This window comes from Salvelinus namaycush, chromosome 31, assembly GCF_016432855.1.
Source record: "Salvelinus namaycush isolate Seneca chromosome 31, SaNama_1.0, whole genome shotgun sequence".
Classification (NCBI taxonomy): Eukaryota; Metazoa; Chordata; class Actinopteri; order Salmoniformes; family Salmonidae; genus Salvelinus; species Salvelinus namaycush.
In genome coordinates this window covers 4318333-4337714 of record NC_052337.1, presented here as the reverse complement: position 1 = coordinate 4337714, position 19382 = coordinate 4318333, and the positions used below count along the sequence as shown (strand labels likewise).

Sequence of the window (19382 nt, the reverse complement as noted above, 5' to 3'; positions counted from 1 at the left end):
GTGAAATTAATGTAGGAGAATATAACACATTAGATCAAGTAAAAGCTAATACAAAGAAAAAAACAGCATCTTTGAAACGCAAGAGAAAGGCTAATATATGACTTAGGAATCTAGGTACAATTTAGATGTTGGCCACTAGATAGAAGCAGTGTATGTGCAATGTTTTAGACTGATCCAATGAACCATTGCATTTCTGTTCAAAATGTTGTATCAAGACTGCCCAAATGTGCCTAATTGGTTTATTAATACATTTTCAAGTTCATAACTGTGCACTCTCCTCAAACAATAGCATGGTATTATTTCACTGTAATAGCTACTGTAAATTGGACAGTGCAGTTAGATTAACAAGAATTTAAGCTTTCTGCCCATATCAGATATGTCTATGTTCTGGGAAATTTTCCTGTTACTTAAAACGTCATGCTAATCACATTAGCGCACGCTAGCTCAACCATCCCGTGGGGGACACACCGATCCCGTAGAGTTAAAGATACCAAAAACAATTTAGTCCAATCAATGTTGCTAAATACCATGTGTCTGTCCATAGTACTGATTTCTGTGTGTGTGTGTGTGTGTGTGTGTGTGTGTGTGTGTGTGTGTGTGTGTGTGTGTGTGTGTGTGTGTGTGTGTGCATACCGTGCGTGCGCAAGTAAAAAATTTAAAGTTGACTCACACTACTTGTAGACTAGTTGTAAACACCAATGTCATCCTCCTCGCTTTCATGTTGGCAAAACGGTCTATGGCTCTGTCATACAGTGCGCTTTTAGTTTTTGTTGTCATAGGCTACCTAAATAAAATGCTTGCTAGCCTAACTTCTTCAAATGGGCAACAATGAACCAGCTAAGTTAGTTAGCTAGCTAGTAAACGTGAGCCTATTAGGCTAGATCTAGGCTACATATTGAACTGCAATCGTCTCAGGCCAGTGGCACAATATATTAATTTATGATTAGATCAAAATCGCTGTCATAATCATTGCCCTGTACAGAGAATTAAGTCAAAACCACAAGTCCAAATCCACATCTCCATCCATCTCCGTCTCCATCCAAAGCTTAAGAAAGGGCCAATTTAGCAAGATACCTACTGCAGGACAGGACAAGCAGACCAGAAACACACACGTTTATCTGAAAATTATGTTTTGCTTAGGATGTGATTTTATCAAGGGATGCTTGCTGGCATCAATCAATCAATCAATCAATCAAATGCTACTGCGGCAACATGTCATACTTTTTAGTTCCAGACAGCATCAGATACATGGGCTACACATACTGAGACAGAGGAATGCTGTTTCACTCTCTCTGATGATTTCTCCACTGAGATTCAGCCAGTTGCGAATTGACTGAAAATTCTGAAAACGAAAGATTAATTATTTAATAATTTGAAAAAATGTATTGGTCAAATATTTGGGGAAGCCTGGCTTCCCTTGGCATCCATTAATACACGCCACTGTGTTGGAGTCATGTCCAACCGGGTCATCACGAGGGATCAACCAATCGTGAAGAAGAGAATGTACTACTTCAAAATGTCCATGCTGTCAGAGACTCTATAATGGCACAGATACAAAGAAGAGTCCTCTAATATTGAAGGAATGTGTCTTGTGTGGATCTGCGTAACAGGGCGCCTATAAAGGGGGTTATCTCTGGAGTGGAATGGCGCTAGAAATGAGTGCAGAGGATTTAATTGAAGAAGTAGATGCAGTGGTTGCTGCACGCTGACTGACCCGTATGGTGGATGGAGTGGTTGCTGCACGCTGACTGACCCGTATGGTGGATGTAGTGGTTGGTGCACGCCGACTGACCCGTATGGTGGATGGAGTGGTTGGTGCACGCCGACTGACCCTGAGCCTGTGTAGGGATGTAATTTGGACTATGACTGAAGGAGTGGGATGGGTTTTGGATTATTTGTATTTTTGTATTGTACAGTGCATTCAGAAGTATTCCAACCCTTTGACTTTTTCCACATTTTGTTATTCTAAAAAAATAAAAAATAAATGTATCCTCATCAATCTACACACAATACCCCATAATGACAAAGCGAAAACAGGTTTTTAGACATTTTTGCTAATTTATTAAAAATAGAAAACAGAAATACCTTATTTACATAAGTATTCAGACCCTTTGCTATGAGACTCGAAATTGAGCTCAGGTGCATCCTGTTTCCATTGATCATCCTTGAGATGTTTCTACAACTTTATTGGTGTCCATCTGTTGTATATTCAATTGATTGGACATGATTTGGAAAGGCACAAACCTGTCTATATAAGTTCCCACAGTTGACAGTGCATGTCGGAGAAAAAACCAAGCCATGAGGCCAATGGAATTGTCCGTAGAGCTTCGAGTCAGGAATGTGTCGAGACACAGATTTGTGAAAAGGTACAACAAAAATTCTGCAGCTTTGAAGGTCCCCAAGAACACAGTGGCCTCCATCATTCTTAAATGGAAGAAGTTCGGAACCACCAAGACTCTTACTAGAGCTGGCCGCCCGGCCAAACTGAGCAATCGGGGGAGAAGGGCCTTGGTCAGGGAGGTGACCAAGAACCCGATGGTCACTCTGACAGAGCTCCACATTTCCTCTGTGGAGATGAGAGAACCTTCCAGAAGGACACCCATCTCTGCAGCACTCCACCAATCAGGCCTTTATGGTAGAGTGGCCAGACGGAAGCCACTCCTCAGTAAAAGGCACATGACAGCCCGCTTGGAGTTTACCAAAAGAAACAAGATTCTCTGGTCTGATGAAACCAAGATTGAACTCTTTGGCCTGAATGCTAAGCGTCACGTCTGGAGGAAACCTGGCACCATCCCTACAGTGAAGCATGGTGGTGGTGTAACAGTTTAACTTTAAACTGTCCCCTCGCCCCGACACGGGCGCGAACCAAGGACCTTCTGCACACATCTACAACGGTCGCCCACGAAGCATCGTTATCCATCGCTCCACAAAAGCCGCGGCCTTTGCAGAGCAAGGGGCAACACTACTTCTAGGTTTCAGAGCAAGTGACGTAACTGATTGAAACGCTAGTAGCGCGTACCCGCTAACTAGCTAGCCATTTCACATCCGTTACACTCACCCCCCTTTCCACCTCCTCCTTCTCCGCAGCAACCAGTGGGTCAACAGCATCAATGTAACAGTTCAACTTTACGGCGTCCCCTCGCCCTGACTCGGGCGCGAACCAGGGACCCTCTGCACACATCAACAACAGTCACCCACGAAGCGTCGTTACCCATCGCTCCACAAAAGCCGCGGCCCTTGCAGAGCAAGCGGCAACACTACTTCTAGGTTTCAGAGCAAGTGACGTAACTGATTGAAACGCTAGTAGCGCGTACCCGCTAACTAGCTAGCCATTTCACATCCGTTACAGTGGCAGCATCATGCTGTGGAGATGTTTGTAAGCGGCAGGGACAGAGATACTAGTCAGGATTGAGGCAAAGATGAATGGAGCAAAGTACAGAGAGATCCTTGATAAAAAGCTGCACCAGAGCACTAAAGACCTTAGACTGGGGCGAAGGTTCACCTTCCAACAGGACAACGACCCTAAGCACACAGCCAAGACAGCGCAGGAGTGGCTTCAGGACACGTCCCTGAATGTCCTTGAGTGGCCCAGCCAGAGCCTGGACTTGAATCTGATCGAAAATCTCTGGAGAGAACTGAAAATAGATGTGCAGCGACGCTTCCCATCCAACCCCACAATATCGAAGAAGAAGTCCTCTATCTCTATGTTCAAAATTGAGGTTAGCCAGAGGCGTATTCATTCTGTTGCCAAACGTTTCTTAAACGGAAGCCAACAGAACGAAACGGGGAGGAACTTAGCTGAATTTGTCCAATAGAAACTCTCGTTTTAGTTGCTGGACTAATGGTTACACCAAAGATGTTTTAACTAACCCAAAATAGACCACAGTCTGTCGTTTCCAACGGGAACAGATGAGTCCTGGTGGGCAGAACAAGCAAGGAGGTGTACAGATCTAAGTACAAGTTAGCGAGATCTTGTTGGCGCGTTCTAGCAAATATTGGCATGTTTGGGTTTGGGAACCCCTACTCTGTGTAGTGCGCAATACCTATATTCGCCTTTGCACTCCTAAACAACGCGAGTTTTGTTTTACTTGGGGAAAGGGTAAAGTCTACTAATCTTAGTCCACTCTGCTCATAACATATTATAGTTTTATGAACAGAAAACTCTATTGAGATCAAATGTTTAATCTATGAGAAAATGTGCAGAATTTCGGCCAAAATTGTTCTATCTCTGATAACACCCCTGCTTCCGCGCCCACCGTGTTTACTGTATGAAGTGCTGATACCACAGAGTTTCTAAACCCAGAGGCGCAACATCGCGAGACTTTCGGGATCGCTTGCGAAGCCGACCAAGCCGAGGGTTTGTGGAGAAGTAAATGAGAGAAGTAAAACATTCTTCCTTAGTTAATTTTCTCGAAAGCTAAAGGCTCAACTAGATTTGAGCCAATGCCTTAACTATCCGAACTTGTTATTACTCCAACTTCGTGAGACTGACAAACTGACACGTTTTAATATTTGTCAAAAACAACTATATCGAAGGTGTACCTTTGATTTGACGGTCTGCACATGCGCAGTGTGGCGCGAGAGACCGATGACGTGTTATACGCATGAGTTTTTTTAATTTATTTTTTATTCAAAATACAGGTCAACAATTTACATTCTGACATCATACAAAACAGAACGCAGGTATTAACAAGAAAATACTGAAACAAACAAAAAATACAAAAAAATAAACAATTATAGTGCAATTGTTATCACTCTGAAAAAATCTTATTGTAATGATTTAGGAAAATGTTATTCTTGTTATTGTTCACAAGGGTTAATGTTTTAATAAAATAGTTAAATTCAATAAAATAAAATGTTGGTATAGAATTTTTGAATTTTGTTTGTGTATGAAGTATTTGGCAACAAGAATAAAACAATTCACAATCATTTCAGTGGTCTTGTTATCATTGCAATAGTAAAATATTATATCTTTCATGTCAAAAACATAGGTAGTGTTCATAATGGTAAATAAGTATTTTGCAAGGTTTTCCCAAAATTCTGACACAAATTTACATTCAAAGAACAAGTGAGACAGATTCTCACCTTCTTTTTCACAGAAAACGCAGATATCATCAATTGCCACAAATTTGGATATCATAGAATTACATGGATATATCTTATGTAAAATTTTAAAGTGCACTTCCTTAACTTTGTTTGGTATACAATATTTGTAAGGCCTTAACCATGCATTTTTCCAGACAATGTCAGGAATAAGCATGTGTAACGGATGTGAAATGGCTAGCTAGTTAGCGGGTACGCGCTAGTAGCATTTCAATCAGTTACGTCACTTGCTCTGAGACTTAAGTAGTGTTGCCCCTTGCTCTGCAAGGGCCGCGGCCTTTGTGGAGCGATGGGTAACGATGCTTCGTGGGCGACCGTTGTTGATGTGTGCAGAAGGTCCCTGGTTCGTGCTCGTGTCGGGGCGAGGGGACGGTTTAAAGTTATACTGTTACATTGGTGCCGTGACCCGGATCACTGGTTGCTGCGGAAAAGGAGGAGGTTGAAAGGGGGGTGAGTGTAACGGATGTGAAATGGCTAGCTAGTTAGCGGGTACGCGCTAGTAGCATTTCAATCAGTTACGTCACTTGCTCTGAGACTTAAGTAGTGTTGCCCCTTGCTCTGCAAGGGCCGCGGCCTTTGTGGAGCGATGGGTAACGATGCTTCGTGGGCGACCGTTGTTGATGTGTGCAGAAGGTCCCTGGTTCGCGCCCGTGTCGGGGCGAGGGGACGGTTTAAAGTTATACTGTTACACATGTTCCAGAAAAACTTTCCTCTCGGTGTAAGTTGGTTTTGTAAATGAAGAATTTGTCTTATATATTTATTACAACAAGATTTCTCAAGTAAGCCCACGCCTTCCAATCTGAGTTCTGGATAAACTTTGTGATCATTACCAAAGCTAAGATGAGTTTTCATTAGTGTAGGTAGACCACTGGGAAGGGTTTTGAACACAGAAATAAACTCTCAGAAAGGTATTGGAAACTCTTTCAATGTTATAAATTGTTCATATGTGAGAATATTACCCTTGTTGTCAAAAACATCAAGAACAAAGTCAATATTCCTCTCATGCCAGCTGGGGTAGAACAATGACTTATTCCTTACAGTTATGTCTGAATTATTGCACAAAAGAGCTTTATGTGGGGGAAAATCGTGTTGGAAACATATTTTCCAGGCCATTAAAGCTTGTTGGTGAAACCTAGCCAATTTAGCAGGTAATCTTTCAGGAATATAATTAAATTTCAGTAAAAATTTAAGACCTCCCAACTTATTAAAAACATTATTTGGAATGAAATACCATACTGAATCAGTATTGATCAAACATCTTTTCAACCAGTTTATCTTGAGTGTTAATACGCATGCGTTTAGCTTGTCAACTTGGCCATGACATCGCCTACAAGTGTGACTTCTACTGTATAAGCAGTTTTAGCCTGTCTCCATACTGTACTGTCTTCGATGCAGCACGTTCTTATTATACCTCAGTGATACAGACAATACAAACATGTCATTCAATATTTTTAAACAATCGTTGTGCTCAAGTTTTGGCGTTCTGCAGAGCCCATGAACTTTAACCTATGAGGCAGAGGTTCAAGCGCATGCGTACCACAAAGACCAAAGTCTAGCGCCATGGCGGATGAGATAGCAAAAGCTCAGGTTGCCCAGCCCGGCGGAGATACAATCTTCGGCAAAATCATTCGCAAGGAGATTCCTGCAAAAATATTATTTGAAGATGATCAGGTGTGAATTTATCATTTGTATTGATATGATAATTTTCATGCAAACACCATTAATCTAGTTAACCACACAGTATGGTACGGTTAAGCCACCTAGCTAGCTAGCTGAGTCTTTGGTTAGCTAACGTTAAACTGATAGCGACACACCAGTTGTCAATGAATCCGTTATTACCCAGGTATTTAGACAAATACAGTAGCAAGTGGGGTAGTTAGCTGGCTGTAAATAAACTGTCAAATCAGGGACGTCAAGCGTTCAGAAATGTATGTCATTGTTGTAAAAATGTGAGTGTACTGCGTTTATTATATACTAAAATACTTAATTACTTTAACATATTGAATTATTTTAAATTACGCAAATTTCCCTATTGTGGACAACGTGTTACTGCTAAATTACACAAGCTTGCATTTTCAACTCATTCTTTTACCTCAGATTGGAGATGCTAAAAAGTGTATAATCATCACGCTGACATTAAATCGATAACTTGAATCAGATTAATATATTTGGTGTTGGTACCATTGATATTTTTTTTTTGACGCCCCTGTCTGTCTGTCGCAGGACTTAAAGGTAGACTCAGCTATATGACGTAGATGCAGAAAGTGAAAAGTATAATGGAGCAATTTCCACAACAATTTACCTGCCATTTACACTAAACAAGCATCAATCACTTAGCCACGCTAGCTTCTCCCTCATGTGAGTGCTAACAAGTTAGCTAGCAAGCAAGGTAGGTAGCGCTACGCAAGAACAACCAATCCAGTAGGGGTTGGAAGCTATGGTGCGCTTTGATTGGTTACTTGCGTCGCGTCACGATTAGAGATCGACCGATAATTATTTTTCAACGCAGATACCGATTATTGGAGGACTAAAAAAAGCCCGTGCAGATTTGTATATATTTTTGTAATAATGACAATTATAACAATACTGAATGAACACTTTTATTTTACCTTAATATAATACATACATTAAAATATATATATATATATATATAATACATAAATAAATAAAAATAACGAAAAAAATAATGAAACATGCTCAATTTGGTTTAAATAATGCAAAAACACAGTGTTGGAGAAGAAAGTAAAAGTGCAATATGTGCCATGTAAAAAAAGCTAACGTTTAAGTTCCTTGCTCAGAACATGAGAACATAGGACAGCTGGTGGTTCAATATTCCCAGTTCTTCAATATTCCCAGTTAAGAAGTTTTAGGTTGTAGTTATTATAGGAATTATGACGCGTCTACTATTTCTCTCTGTACCATTTGTATTTCATATACCTGTGACTTTTGGATGTTCTAATAGGCACTTTATTATTGCCAGCCTAAACTCAGGAGTTGATAGGCTTGAAGTCATAAACAGGGCTGTGAATCAAGCATTGCTAAGAGCTGCTGGCAAATGCAGTAAAGTTTGAATGAATGCTTACGAGCAAGCTGCCACCTACCACCGCTCAGTCAGACTGCTCTATCAAATCATAGACTTAATTATAATATAATAAACACAGAAATACGAGCCGTTGGTCGTTAATATGGTCAAATCTGGAAACTATAATTTCGAAAACTAAACGTTTATTCTTTCAGTGAAATACGGAACCGTTACGTATTTTATTGAATGGGCGGCAACCCTAAGTCTAAATATTGCTGTTACATTGCACAAACTTCAATGTTATGTCATAATTGTGTAAAATTCTGGCAAATTAGTTCGCAACGAGCCAGGCGGCCCAAACTGTTGCATATACCCTGACTCTGCCTGCAATGAACGCAAAAGAAGTGACACAATTTCCCTAGTTAATATTGCCTGCTAACATGCATTTCTTTTAACTAAATATGCAAGTTTAAAAAATATATACTTCTGTGTATTGATTTTAAGAAAGGCATTGACGTTTATGGTTAGGTACATTCGTGCAACGATTGTGCTTTTTTTGCGATTGCGCTTTTGTTAAATCATCCCCCATTTGGCGAAGTAGGCTGTGTTTCGATGATAAATTAACGCACTGCATTGATTATATGCAACGCAGGACAAGCTAGTTAACCTAGTGATATCATCAACCATCAACTAGTGATTATGTTAAGATTGATTGTTTTTTATAAAGATAAGTTTAATGCTAGCTAGCAACTTATCTTGGCTCCTTGCTGCACTCGCGTAACAGGTGGCCATGCCGATTAATCGGTCGACCTCTAGTCACGATATCGCAGAGGATTTCAATAAAGTTCAGCTTTCCCCAACTTTAGTCCCGCCCTGTTCAGCTCCCTCGCCATGTTCTCAATGGTCCCCCTGCCCACTCTGCTTCTCTCGCTTTTCTTCCATTGAAAGTGAATGTCTGCCGATGTGTAAATGGTGCATAAGATTGTTGTAGCGCGAGGCTTAGCTTCTCTGCTGTTTTGGTGCACTGGCTACCGTGCTTTGAACAGCGTGAAGCAAACCTGTGAGAGCGAAGTCTTGCATCCCAGCTCATCTCAACATCTGGTGCTGCTCGTGGCAACTTATTTCGCTGAGTCTACCTTTAACACCTTTGTCATTTTCAAACTCAAACGGCGCAGACAATTCGTGGCGCTGTCAGTATTTAAAAAATGGTCCACAAACTAATACACTGATTTGGTAGTCAAGCTATTGTAAGAGTGTTTCTTCTGTCCTTGCCCCAACCTGAGTTTGAACAACTTCCTCCTACGAAGCGTTGTTACCTATCGCTCCACAAAAGCCCCGGCCCTTGCAGGGCAAGGGAAACAACTACTTCAAGGTCTCGGAGCGAGGGATTTCACCGATTGCCACTAGCACACACCGCTAACTAGCTAGCCATTTCACACCAGTTACACTCACCCCCTTTTTACCTCCTCCTCCTCAGCAACCAGCAATCCGGGACAACAGCATCAATGTAACAGTGTTGCTTCCGTCCCTCTCTTCGCCCTAACCTGGGCTCTAACCAGAGACCTGAACACATCAACAACTGCCTCCCACAAAGCATCTTTACCTATCGCTCCACAAAAGTCTCTGCCCTTGCAGCAACTACTTCATGGTCTCAAAGCAAGTGACTTCACCAATTGAAATGCCACTAGCACGCACCGCTAACTAGCTAGACACTTTACACTGGTTACACACTATCACTCAAATTAAAGCCAACCCCTGTCACTATTTAGAGCTGCCTGTGGAGAGATTATTATTTGAAATTATCCAGTCAAAAAAAAAAATTTGCGTTTCGTATTGGCCATCAACTGTAAAAATGTCCTCACAAGGAGTTGAGTTGATAAAAGCCTAGTACAGGTTCTCATCTATCCACAGTTACATGTACTATACCCAAGTTCATCTTTTAGATGAGCGCAAACGGTACATGTCGCTGCACTTGTTGTCTCGGTCTTCAACACATCACAATTTATTTCAGCACATTGATTATGAATTTGGACATTTGAAACCGATGTTTTGACACTCGGCTATAATAAAATAATCCATGACAACAGGAAGCAGCAACGGTATCATTTTCAACTTGTGTTTTAGTCATAGAAATGGGACTTTTTACATCATTTTCCAACAGGATTCTACTTAATCAGGTAAAAACTACTGAATGAGACCTAAAATGTGAAATCGTGATATTGAGTTTGTCTTGCCTAGAATAAGCTTCTGAGTTGCTGCAGTCAAAGTGCACCATGCCAAGAAAACATGTGATGCATAAACCATTTAAAATATATATATATATATATTTGACCTTTATTTAACTAGGCAAGTCAGTTAAGAACAAATTCTTATTTACAATGACGGCCTAGGAACAGTGGGTTAACTGCCTTGTTCAGGGGCAGAACGACAGATGTTTACCTTGTCAGCTCGGAGATTTGATCTTGCAACCTTTCGGTTACTATTCCAACGCTCTAACCACTAGGCTACCTGTCGCCCCAAACCATGAACAACAGCAGGGTGTCTTTTTCAATTTATTTTACCCCCTTTTTCTTCACAATTTTGATCTTGTCTCATCGCTGTAACTCTCCAACGGGCTCGGAAAGTGAAGGTTGAGTTATGCGTCCTTCGAAACTTGACCCGCCTAACCGTGCTCCTTAACACCCGCCAGCTTAACCCGGAAGCCAGCCGCACCAATGTATAGGAGGAAACACAGTTCAACGGGCGACCGGGGTCAGCCTGCGGGCACCCGGCCCACCACAAGGAGTCGCTAGAGTGTTATGAGTCAAGTTAAGCCACCCCCCCTCCCCTAACCCAGACGACGCTGGGCCAATTGTGCGCCATCCTACGGGACTCCAGGCCACGGCTGGTTGTGATACAGCCCGGGATCGAACCCGGGTCTGTAGTAACGCCTCAAAATTTTGGAGAATGACACAAATATTAATTTCCACAAAGTTTGCTGCTTCAGTGTCTTTAGATATTTTTGTCAGATGTTACTATGGAATACTGAAGTATAATTACAAACATTTCATAAGTGTCAAAGGCTTTTATTGACAATTACATGAAGTTGATGCAAAGAGTAATTATTTGCAGTGTTGACCCTTTTTTTTCAAGACCTCTGCAATCCGCCCTGGCATGCTGTCAATTAACAGCTGGGCCACATCCTGACTGATAGCAGCACATTCTTGCATAATCAATGCTTGGAGTTTGTCAGAATTTGTGGGGTTTTGTTTGTCCACCCACCTCTTGAGGATTGACCACAAGTTCTCAATGGGATTAAGGTCTGGGGAGTTTCCTGGCCATGGACCCAAAATATCGATGTTTTGTTCCCCGAGCCACTTAGTTATCACTTTTGCCTTATGGCAAGGTGCTCCATCATGCTGGAAAAGGCATTGTTCGTCGCTAAACTGTTCCTGGATGGTTGAGAAAAGTTGCTCTCAGGATGTGTTGGTACTATTCTTTATTCATGGCTGTGTTCTAAGGCAAAATTGTGAGTGAGCCCACTCCCTTGTCTGAGAAGCAACCCCACACATGAATGATCTCAGGATGCTTTACTGTTGGCATGACACAGGACTGATGGTAGCACTCACCTTGTCTTCTCCGGACAAGCTTTTTTCCAGATGCCCCAAACAATCGGAAAGGGGATTCATCAGAGAAAATGACTTTACCCCAGTCCTCAGCAGTCCAATCCCTGTACCTTTTGCAGAATATCAGTCTGTCCCTGATGTTTTTCCTGGAGAGAAGTGGCTTCTTTGCTGCCCTTCTTGACACCAGGCCATCCTCCAAAAGTCTTTGCCTCACTGTGCGTGCAGATGCACTCACACCTGCCTGCTGCCATTCCTGAGCAAGCTCTGTACTGGTGGTGCCCCGATCCCGCAGCTGAATCAACTTTAGGAGACGGTCCTGGCGCTTGCTGGACTTTCTTGGGCGCCCTGAAGCCTTCTTCACAACAATTGAACCGCTCTCCTTGAAGTTCTTGTTCATCCGATAAATAGTTGATTTAGGTGCAATCTTACTGGCAGCAATATCCTTGCCAGTGAAGCCCTTTTTGTGCAAAGCAATGATGACGGCACGTGTTTCCTTGCAGGTAACCATGGTTGACAGAGGAAGAACAATGATTCCAAGCACCCACCTTTTGAAGCTTCCAGTCTGTTATTCTAACTCAATCAGCATGACAGAGTGATCTCCAGCCTTGTCCTCGTCAACACTCACACCTGTGTTAACGAGAGAATCACTGACATGATGTCAGCTGGTCCTTTTGTGGCAGGGCTGAAATGGAGTGGAAATGTTTTTTGGGGATTCAGTTCATTTGCATGGCAAAGAGGGACTTTGCAATTAATTGCAATTCATCTGATCACTCGTCATAACATTCTGTAGTATATGCAAATTGCCATCATACAAACTGAGGCAGCAGACTTTGTGAAAATTAATATTTGTGTCATTTTCAAAACTTTTGGCCACGACTGTAGAGCTGTTAACTAATATGTATTTTCTATTAACTTTTATTCTGTGTGTGTTTTCAGTGCATAGCCTTCCATGATGTTACCCCACAGGCCCCTACTCATTTTTTGGTTGTCCCAAGAAAACCAATTGTGCAACTGTCAAAAGCAGAGGACAGTGATGCGGCTGTAAGTATGACACCACCTCAACTCATTCATTCAGTTGCATCGGTTCTGTAACCTAGACCAGTGACAAACCCCTGATCCTGGGAGAGCTACGCTTTTGTTCCATCCCAGCGCTAACACAGCTGGTTTAACTGGTCAATCTAAACATTGAACCCTTGATTAGTTTGTCTGTTGTAACCCTTGATTAGTTTGTCTGTTGTGTTAGTGCTGGGCCGGAATAAAACCCTTTGCAGTGTTGCTCTGTAGGGATGGATTGGTTGACAAATGTAGTAGACAATCAATGGCCCAGCAGATGGAACTCTTTACCTATTGGAAACCTGCCAGAAAACGTCCCTATGACTCAAGGATTTTGTTCTGTTATGGGGGTAGCCTATGTTTTTATTCAGTTCATGTTTCAGATGTAAAGAACATTGGAGACCTGTTAGAACATGAAGCCTAATCAATTCTACAATGTTTAATGCTTTATGAGTCATGAGCAGTTAAGGATTTTGGCATTTTTATAAAATGTTTAAAAAATATTTTTTATATCCATAGTTGCTAATGGATAGTTGTTTTAGTCTCTTTAAGCAGGTTGTTCAGTGATTTCTCAGAACGTTTGGCCCGAATGGGATTCCAGCGCTTAGGATTTGCAATAAATATTCATAATTTTTGTTTTGTTTCATTAAGGTTTGTCTATCATGTGTTGCTGCCATGCTATGTTGTGTCTCTCTTGTCGTGATGTGTGTTTTGTCCTATATATATTTATTTTTTTATCCCAGACCATGTCCCCGCAGGAGGCCTTTTGCCTTTTGGTAGGCCTTCATTGTAAACAAGAATTTGTTCTGAGCTGACTTTTCTAGTTAAATGAATAAAAAATAAAGTAAATTTTTCTTTCTTTGTGATGTCATAGCTCCTGGGCCACATGATGATAGTGGCCAAGAAGTGTGCCGAGCAGATTGGCCTGCCCAAGGGCTACAGGCTGATCTTGAACGACGGGCCCGACGGTGGCCAGTCCGTCTACCACATCCACATCCACGTGATGGGCGGACGCCAGTTGGGCTGGCCCCCCGGCTAACTGTCCACACAGACCGTCTACCGTCCTGACCACCATCCGTCATCTCTTTATCCCCAGATAGTCCAATGCTGTCCCGATGCAACTTATTTCACTGTCAGTATGTCACGTAGACCTACTACTTATTTCACTGTCAGTCTGTCATGTAGACCTAATGTGATGATATATCAACGGTAAATAAATGCACTTCACAAGCGCCACAGTGTGATTGACATTTCTTCTCCTTTAATCTCCCAGAGACAGGAAATGTTTGGTTTATTCTGGTCTTGTCTGAATGTCCATTTATTTATGATGGAATAGGAATTTAAATGCATTCTACTATAACCTGCATGAATTTAACTGGAGTAACAAGCATGGCTGCCTACTTTGCCGTTTGTACTTGTGTTGTGTGCACGCTCCTGCCTACAGTTGCCGTGGGGGGAATAATTATCGCTGCACTTGAAGTTGCCAATCGATGAGTTTATTTAGCTTTTTTAATTATATGCTTTCTCTGTTTCCATTGTTCCCTTTGTGAAAGTTTTGACTCTTATCAGCACGTGCACACATACAAAAATGAACAATATGCATGAGTAATCCCCCTCTTGTGCAAATTTGAGCTGCTTAGCCCCGATGTATGAATCACTAGTCAGCTTCACCGCGCACCTTGTCAGTTATAACACACTGCCGCTAAAAATGTCAATGTAATTTACATGCAAATACAAGCCCCAAGTTAAAAAGGATGCCAGTCAAAGAGCTTTTCTATAAGGTTGTTCACATATGCCAGTTTTTAGACTTTCAAATCACAAAAAAACAATTTGAGAGTAAGAACTAATTAAAAGTTCTCTGGAATTAAACATTTTGAATCCTACTCTGTCAATCTGCCAAATGGACCACAGATCCTGTGAGAGTGAGCTGTTGTTGGAGCTAAAAATAGCCGGTTGTAGTGTGCCTAAAGGCCACAAGGGGGCGGTGCGAGTGGAAGCAATTGGCATGCACCTCAGTTGCACGGCTGGAGAACAAAGGGTGGTGTGAAGCAGAAATCTGATGTGGGTGTTTCAAATCAAGTGCCTCAGAAGGCCCTCATCTTGTCAGGCTATTAATATGCTAATTTAAAAGAAGTTTGCCTTTCAGCTTTTTGAAAACTGATTTGCTTTGCCGATAATGCGCATTATGTACTCTTCATCTGGGGAACTGTACATGAACAGGTCTTTGTGTGACAGTTTAGTTTGATTCAGTCATTTCATACTAATGTGGTTTAGATCAGTGTTTCCCAACCCTGGTCCTCGAGTACCCCCCAACAGTACACATTTGTACTGTAAACCTGAACAAGCACACCTGATTCAACTTGTCAACTAATCATCAAGGCCTCAATGAGCTGTGTTTGTCCAAGGCTACAACAGAAAAACGTGTACCGTTGGGGGGTGCTCGAGGACCAGGGTTGGGGAAACCCTGGTTTAGATGATAAAATGGGGGTGGAAATACCCACATTTTAAAAGCTTACCAAACTTCCTTCATCCAACTTCACCTCCTCCTACCTACAGTACCAACCTTAGATTCTAATCTGTCCATCACATTTCAACTACATATGAACTCCCCCCCGCCCCCGAACTCTGACCAGGGAGGAAAAGAAAAGGCCACAGCCCCCGGCTGAGCATTAATATTTGTATGCAGCATAAATAATTGAAGCGGCTTAATTTCTGACTGAGAATGGCATTAACATTTCATGAGGCCACTTCCATGCAGTACAAATTATCAGCCCTATTCTGAAGAGACATAAACTCAAGTGTTTATCTGCAAAGGGGTGCTCAAGTGGAGGGTTGCATCTTACCTCTGTCCTCGAGATGGGATATCATCTTGTGTCGTGATGAATCTTTAATTGGGTGAGATTAATGTTTAATGCAACACTTGTCCTTTGTCTACACATGCCCAGCAACAGTCTTCTGCCAAGCATCCAAAGGACCATGTCTTGCACAAATTTTAGGGCATGACTGATTTTAAATAATTAATCAGAAAAGACATCAAAGTAGAATTTAGTTGTGCTGTTGATGAAGCAGAGTAGGGAGTTTTCTAAGCTTAACACCCTTCAGAGTTTACTACCATAAATGCATTCTGTAAATAGGCCTACAATCAAGCAGAGATTCCATGCAGGTTTACCTTAAAGGGGAATTACACCACTTTTCAACCTCATATTCATGATCTCCAGCGCCAAACCAGTGTCTACAGTTGAAGTCGGAAGTTTACATACACTTAGGTTGGAGTCATTAAAACTCGTTTCTCAACCACTCCACAAATTTCTCCACAAGTCGGTTAGGACATCTACTTTGTGCATGACGCAAGTAATTTTTCCAATAATTGTTTACATACAGATTATTTCACTTATAATTCACTGTATCACAGTTCCAGTAGGTCAGAAGTTTACATATACAAAGTTGACTGTGCCTTCAAACAGCTTGGAAAATTCCAGAAAATTATGTCATGGCTTTAGAAGCTTCTGATAGGCTAATTGACATCATTTGAGTCAATTGGAGGTGTACCTGTGGATGTATTTCAAGGCCTACCTTCAAACTCAGTGCCTGCTTGACATCATGGGAAAATCAAAAGAAATCAGCCAAGACATCAGAAAAAAAATTGTAGACCTCCACAAGTCTGGTTCATCCTTGGGAGCAATTTCTAAACGCCTGAAGGTACCATGTTCATCTGTACAAACAATAGTACGCAAGTATAAACACCATGCAGCTGTCATACCGCTCAGGACGGAGACGCGTTCTGTCTCCTAGAGATTAACGTACTTTGGTGCGAAAAGTGCAAATCAATCCCAGAACAACAGCAAAGGACCTTGTGAAGATGCTGGAGGAAACAGCTACAAAAGTATCTATATCCACAGTCAAACGAGTCCTATATCGACATTACCATGAAAGTCCGCTCAGCAAGGAAGATGCCACTGCTCCAAAACTGCCATAAAAAAGCCAGACGGGGACAAAGATTGTACTTTTTGGAGAAATATCCTCTGGTCTGATGAAACAAAAATAGAACTGTTTGGCCATAATGACCATTGTTATGTTTGGAGGAAAAAAGGGGAGGCTTGCAAGCCGAAGAACACCATCTTGTGGCAGCATCATGTTGTGGGGGTGCTTTGCTGTAGGAGGGACTGTTGCACTTCACAAACTAGATGGCATCATGAGGAAGGGAAATTGTGTTGATATATTGAAGTAACATATCAAGACATCAGTCAGGAAGTTAAAGCTTGGTCGCAAATGGGTCTTCCAAATGGACAATGACCCCAAGCATACTTCCAAAGTTGTGGCAAAATGGCTTAAGGACAACAAAGTCAAGGTATTGGAGTGGCCATCACAAAGCCCTGACCTCAATCCTATAGAAAATGTGTGGGCAGAACTGAAAAAGCATGTGCGAGCAAGGTCGTCTACAAACCTGACTCAGTTACACCAGCTCTGTCAGGAGGAATGGGCCAAAATTCACCCAACTCATTGTGGGAATCTTGAGGAAGGCTACCCGAAACATTTGACCCAAGTTAAATAATTTAAAGGCATTGCTACCAAATACTAATTGAGTGTATGTAAACCTCTAACCCACTGGGAATGTGATGAAATAAATAAAAGCTGAAATAAATCATTCTCTCTACTATTATTCTGACATTTCACATTCTTAAAATAAAGTGGTGATCCTAACTGACCTAAGACAGGGAATTTTTACTGCAATTAAATGTCAGGAATTGTAAAAAAACTGAGGTTAAATGTATTTGGCTAAGGTGTATGTAAACTTCCGACTTCAACTGTATGTTTGACATTAAGGGGATGATCTCTTGGAAATATTCCTTGCACATCACAGGAACAATCCTATAAAGACGTTATTTAATGACCTAATAACAACGTTCTCTAAAGTTGTGTGAACGTTTGTTGATAGCTGGGTAGACCCATGCTTGTTTTGCATTTGTATACATGGGGCATGGTGATGTCTGCTCTGTAACAATAAACATTTTGAGTTCATATGCATGACACATTGCAAAAATGCTATACATATTATGGGGAAAGGTGGCCATTGGCTCAACTAATCCCATGGCCATTGTCTCAAGTTACCCAAACCCAGACATTTGACTAAATTAGCCCACACAGCTACAAGGATGCACTTTCATGCTAGGTTCAGGACCTCATATTGTAGCTTATAGAGACCCCAACTGATGTAGAAAATAATCATAGATACATGCATCATGAAACCTCATGAAACACAATAAATCATTTGATTTTGTGAATAACTGTTTTTCTGACCTAACTTACTTACCAATTTTTCCAATGTGGTTTCTTCCTTCACAGACTCCATGAAATGATGATCTCTTCCTAAATATTAGGTCCCATTATACATTTTATGTATGGTTTCCTATGTAGAAACAATGGGTGGCTCAACTAACCCTTTGGCTCAAGTTACCCCACTCTCCCCTATGTAGTACGATTAGTACACAGTATGTAGTTTTAGTAAGTAGTAGGCAAGACAGATTTGGGACACGGCCGTGATATGTAGACACTGGTATGGTGCTGAAGATAACGAATATGAGGTTGAAAATTGGTGGAATTGCCTTTTAAGAACACCATCTCAGAAAGAAAGTTGGCGTACGTTAAACAGATTGACTTCAATGAACAGATTATTTATTATCTGTTCATCATAAACCTATAGCCATTTTACAAGTGAAATTTGAGGGAAAAAAGCACTATCTTAACATCTCGGACCCATAATATTTACCACCCCCGAATTAAAAGGTACATTAGAAAAGGTGTAATTAAGATGGTACGGTTCAGTTGTAGGATCTTAATTTCATCACCCGTTTGTTGCTGAGAATTTTCCTGCAAAGCAAGAAATGCAAACATGCAGTATATTTGAGGTTTAAAAAGGCTATTAAAGTTTGTAATTTCCACTTCGATATTTCAGACTTGATTTGCCCTAATAGAAATGTATCAACCCCTACAAAAATGTCCTTTAATTATAATCCACATAATAATTAACATTTCCTGTTGCTGCAGGATTATTTTCCTGCTGTAGCAAACTGGCTCAAATTAAGATCATACGTCTTTATGTATGAATAGGCTGTCAAAATAATGCATTTAATAATGTCTCTTGGAACGTGAATAACCAACAGGAGGATCTGATAGAGCGACTGTCATTCTCTGGGTCTGGAGGACACAGACATTTATGGGCTGATAAATTTGCAGCGGTTCCCAGACTGGGATGCGATGCTCGTAACTCATACCTTCTTTTACTTCCTGCCGCAGCTTGCTTGTCCCTATACCCTAATCACATTTGCTGTTGGTATTGCATAGACGTAATTTGAGTCACACTACTGATGGATTAAAGTGGGTATGGGGCTGCCCAAATTGTGGCCCACGGGCCAAGCTTGGCCCTCGACAATATTTTTGTTTGCCCCATCAGAGGCTTCCAGAATGATTTGTTTTGGGGACAGCTCACTACTTAGATTATGGACCACCAAGCTAAAACATGTGGGCATTGTTATATTATTGGCCTATAGGGAGAAATAGTAATGGCGTCTTTTTTTTAGGAACGAACGGAGGCGAACTCC

General features: G+C 41.4%; 1 protein-coding gene across 1 annotated transcript; it reads left to right on the top strand.

The window, feature by feature from the left end:
* The first annotated feature begins 6628 nt into the window (after nt 1–6628).
* hint1 (histidine triad nucleotide binding protein 1) lies at nt 6629–14016 on the top strand. The gene is made up of 3 exons (XM_038971292.1): nt 6629–6774; nt 12667–12771; nt 13658–14016. Exons 1-3 carry the CDS (start codon nt 6664–6666, stop codon nt 13820–13822), a joined length of 381 nt encoding a protein of 126 aa, XP_038827220.1. The 5' UTR covers nt 6629–6663; the 3' UTR covers nt 13823–14016.
* Nucleotides 14017–19382: the final 5366 nt, after the last annotated feature.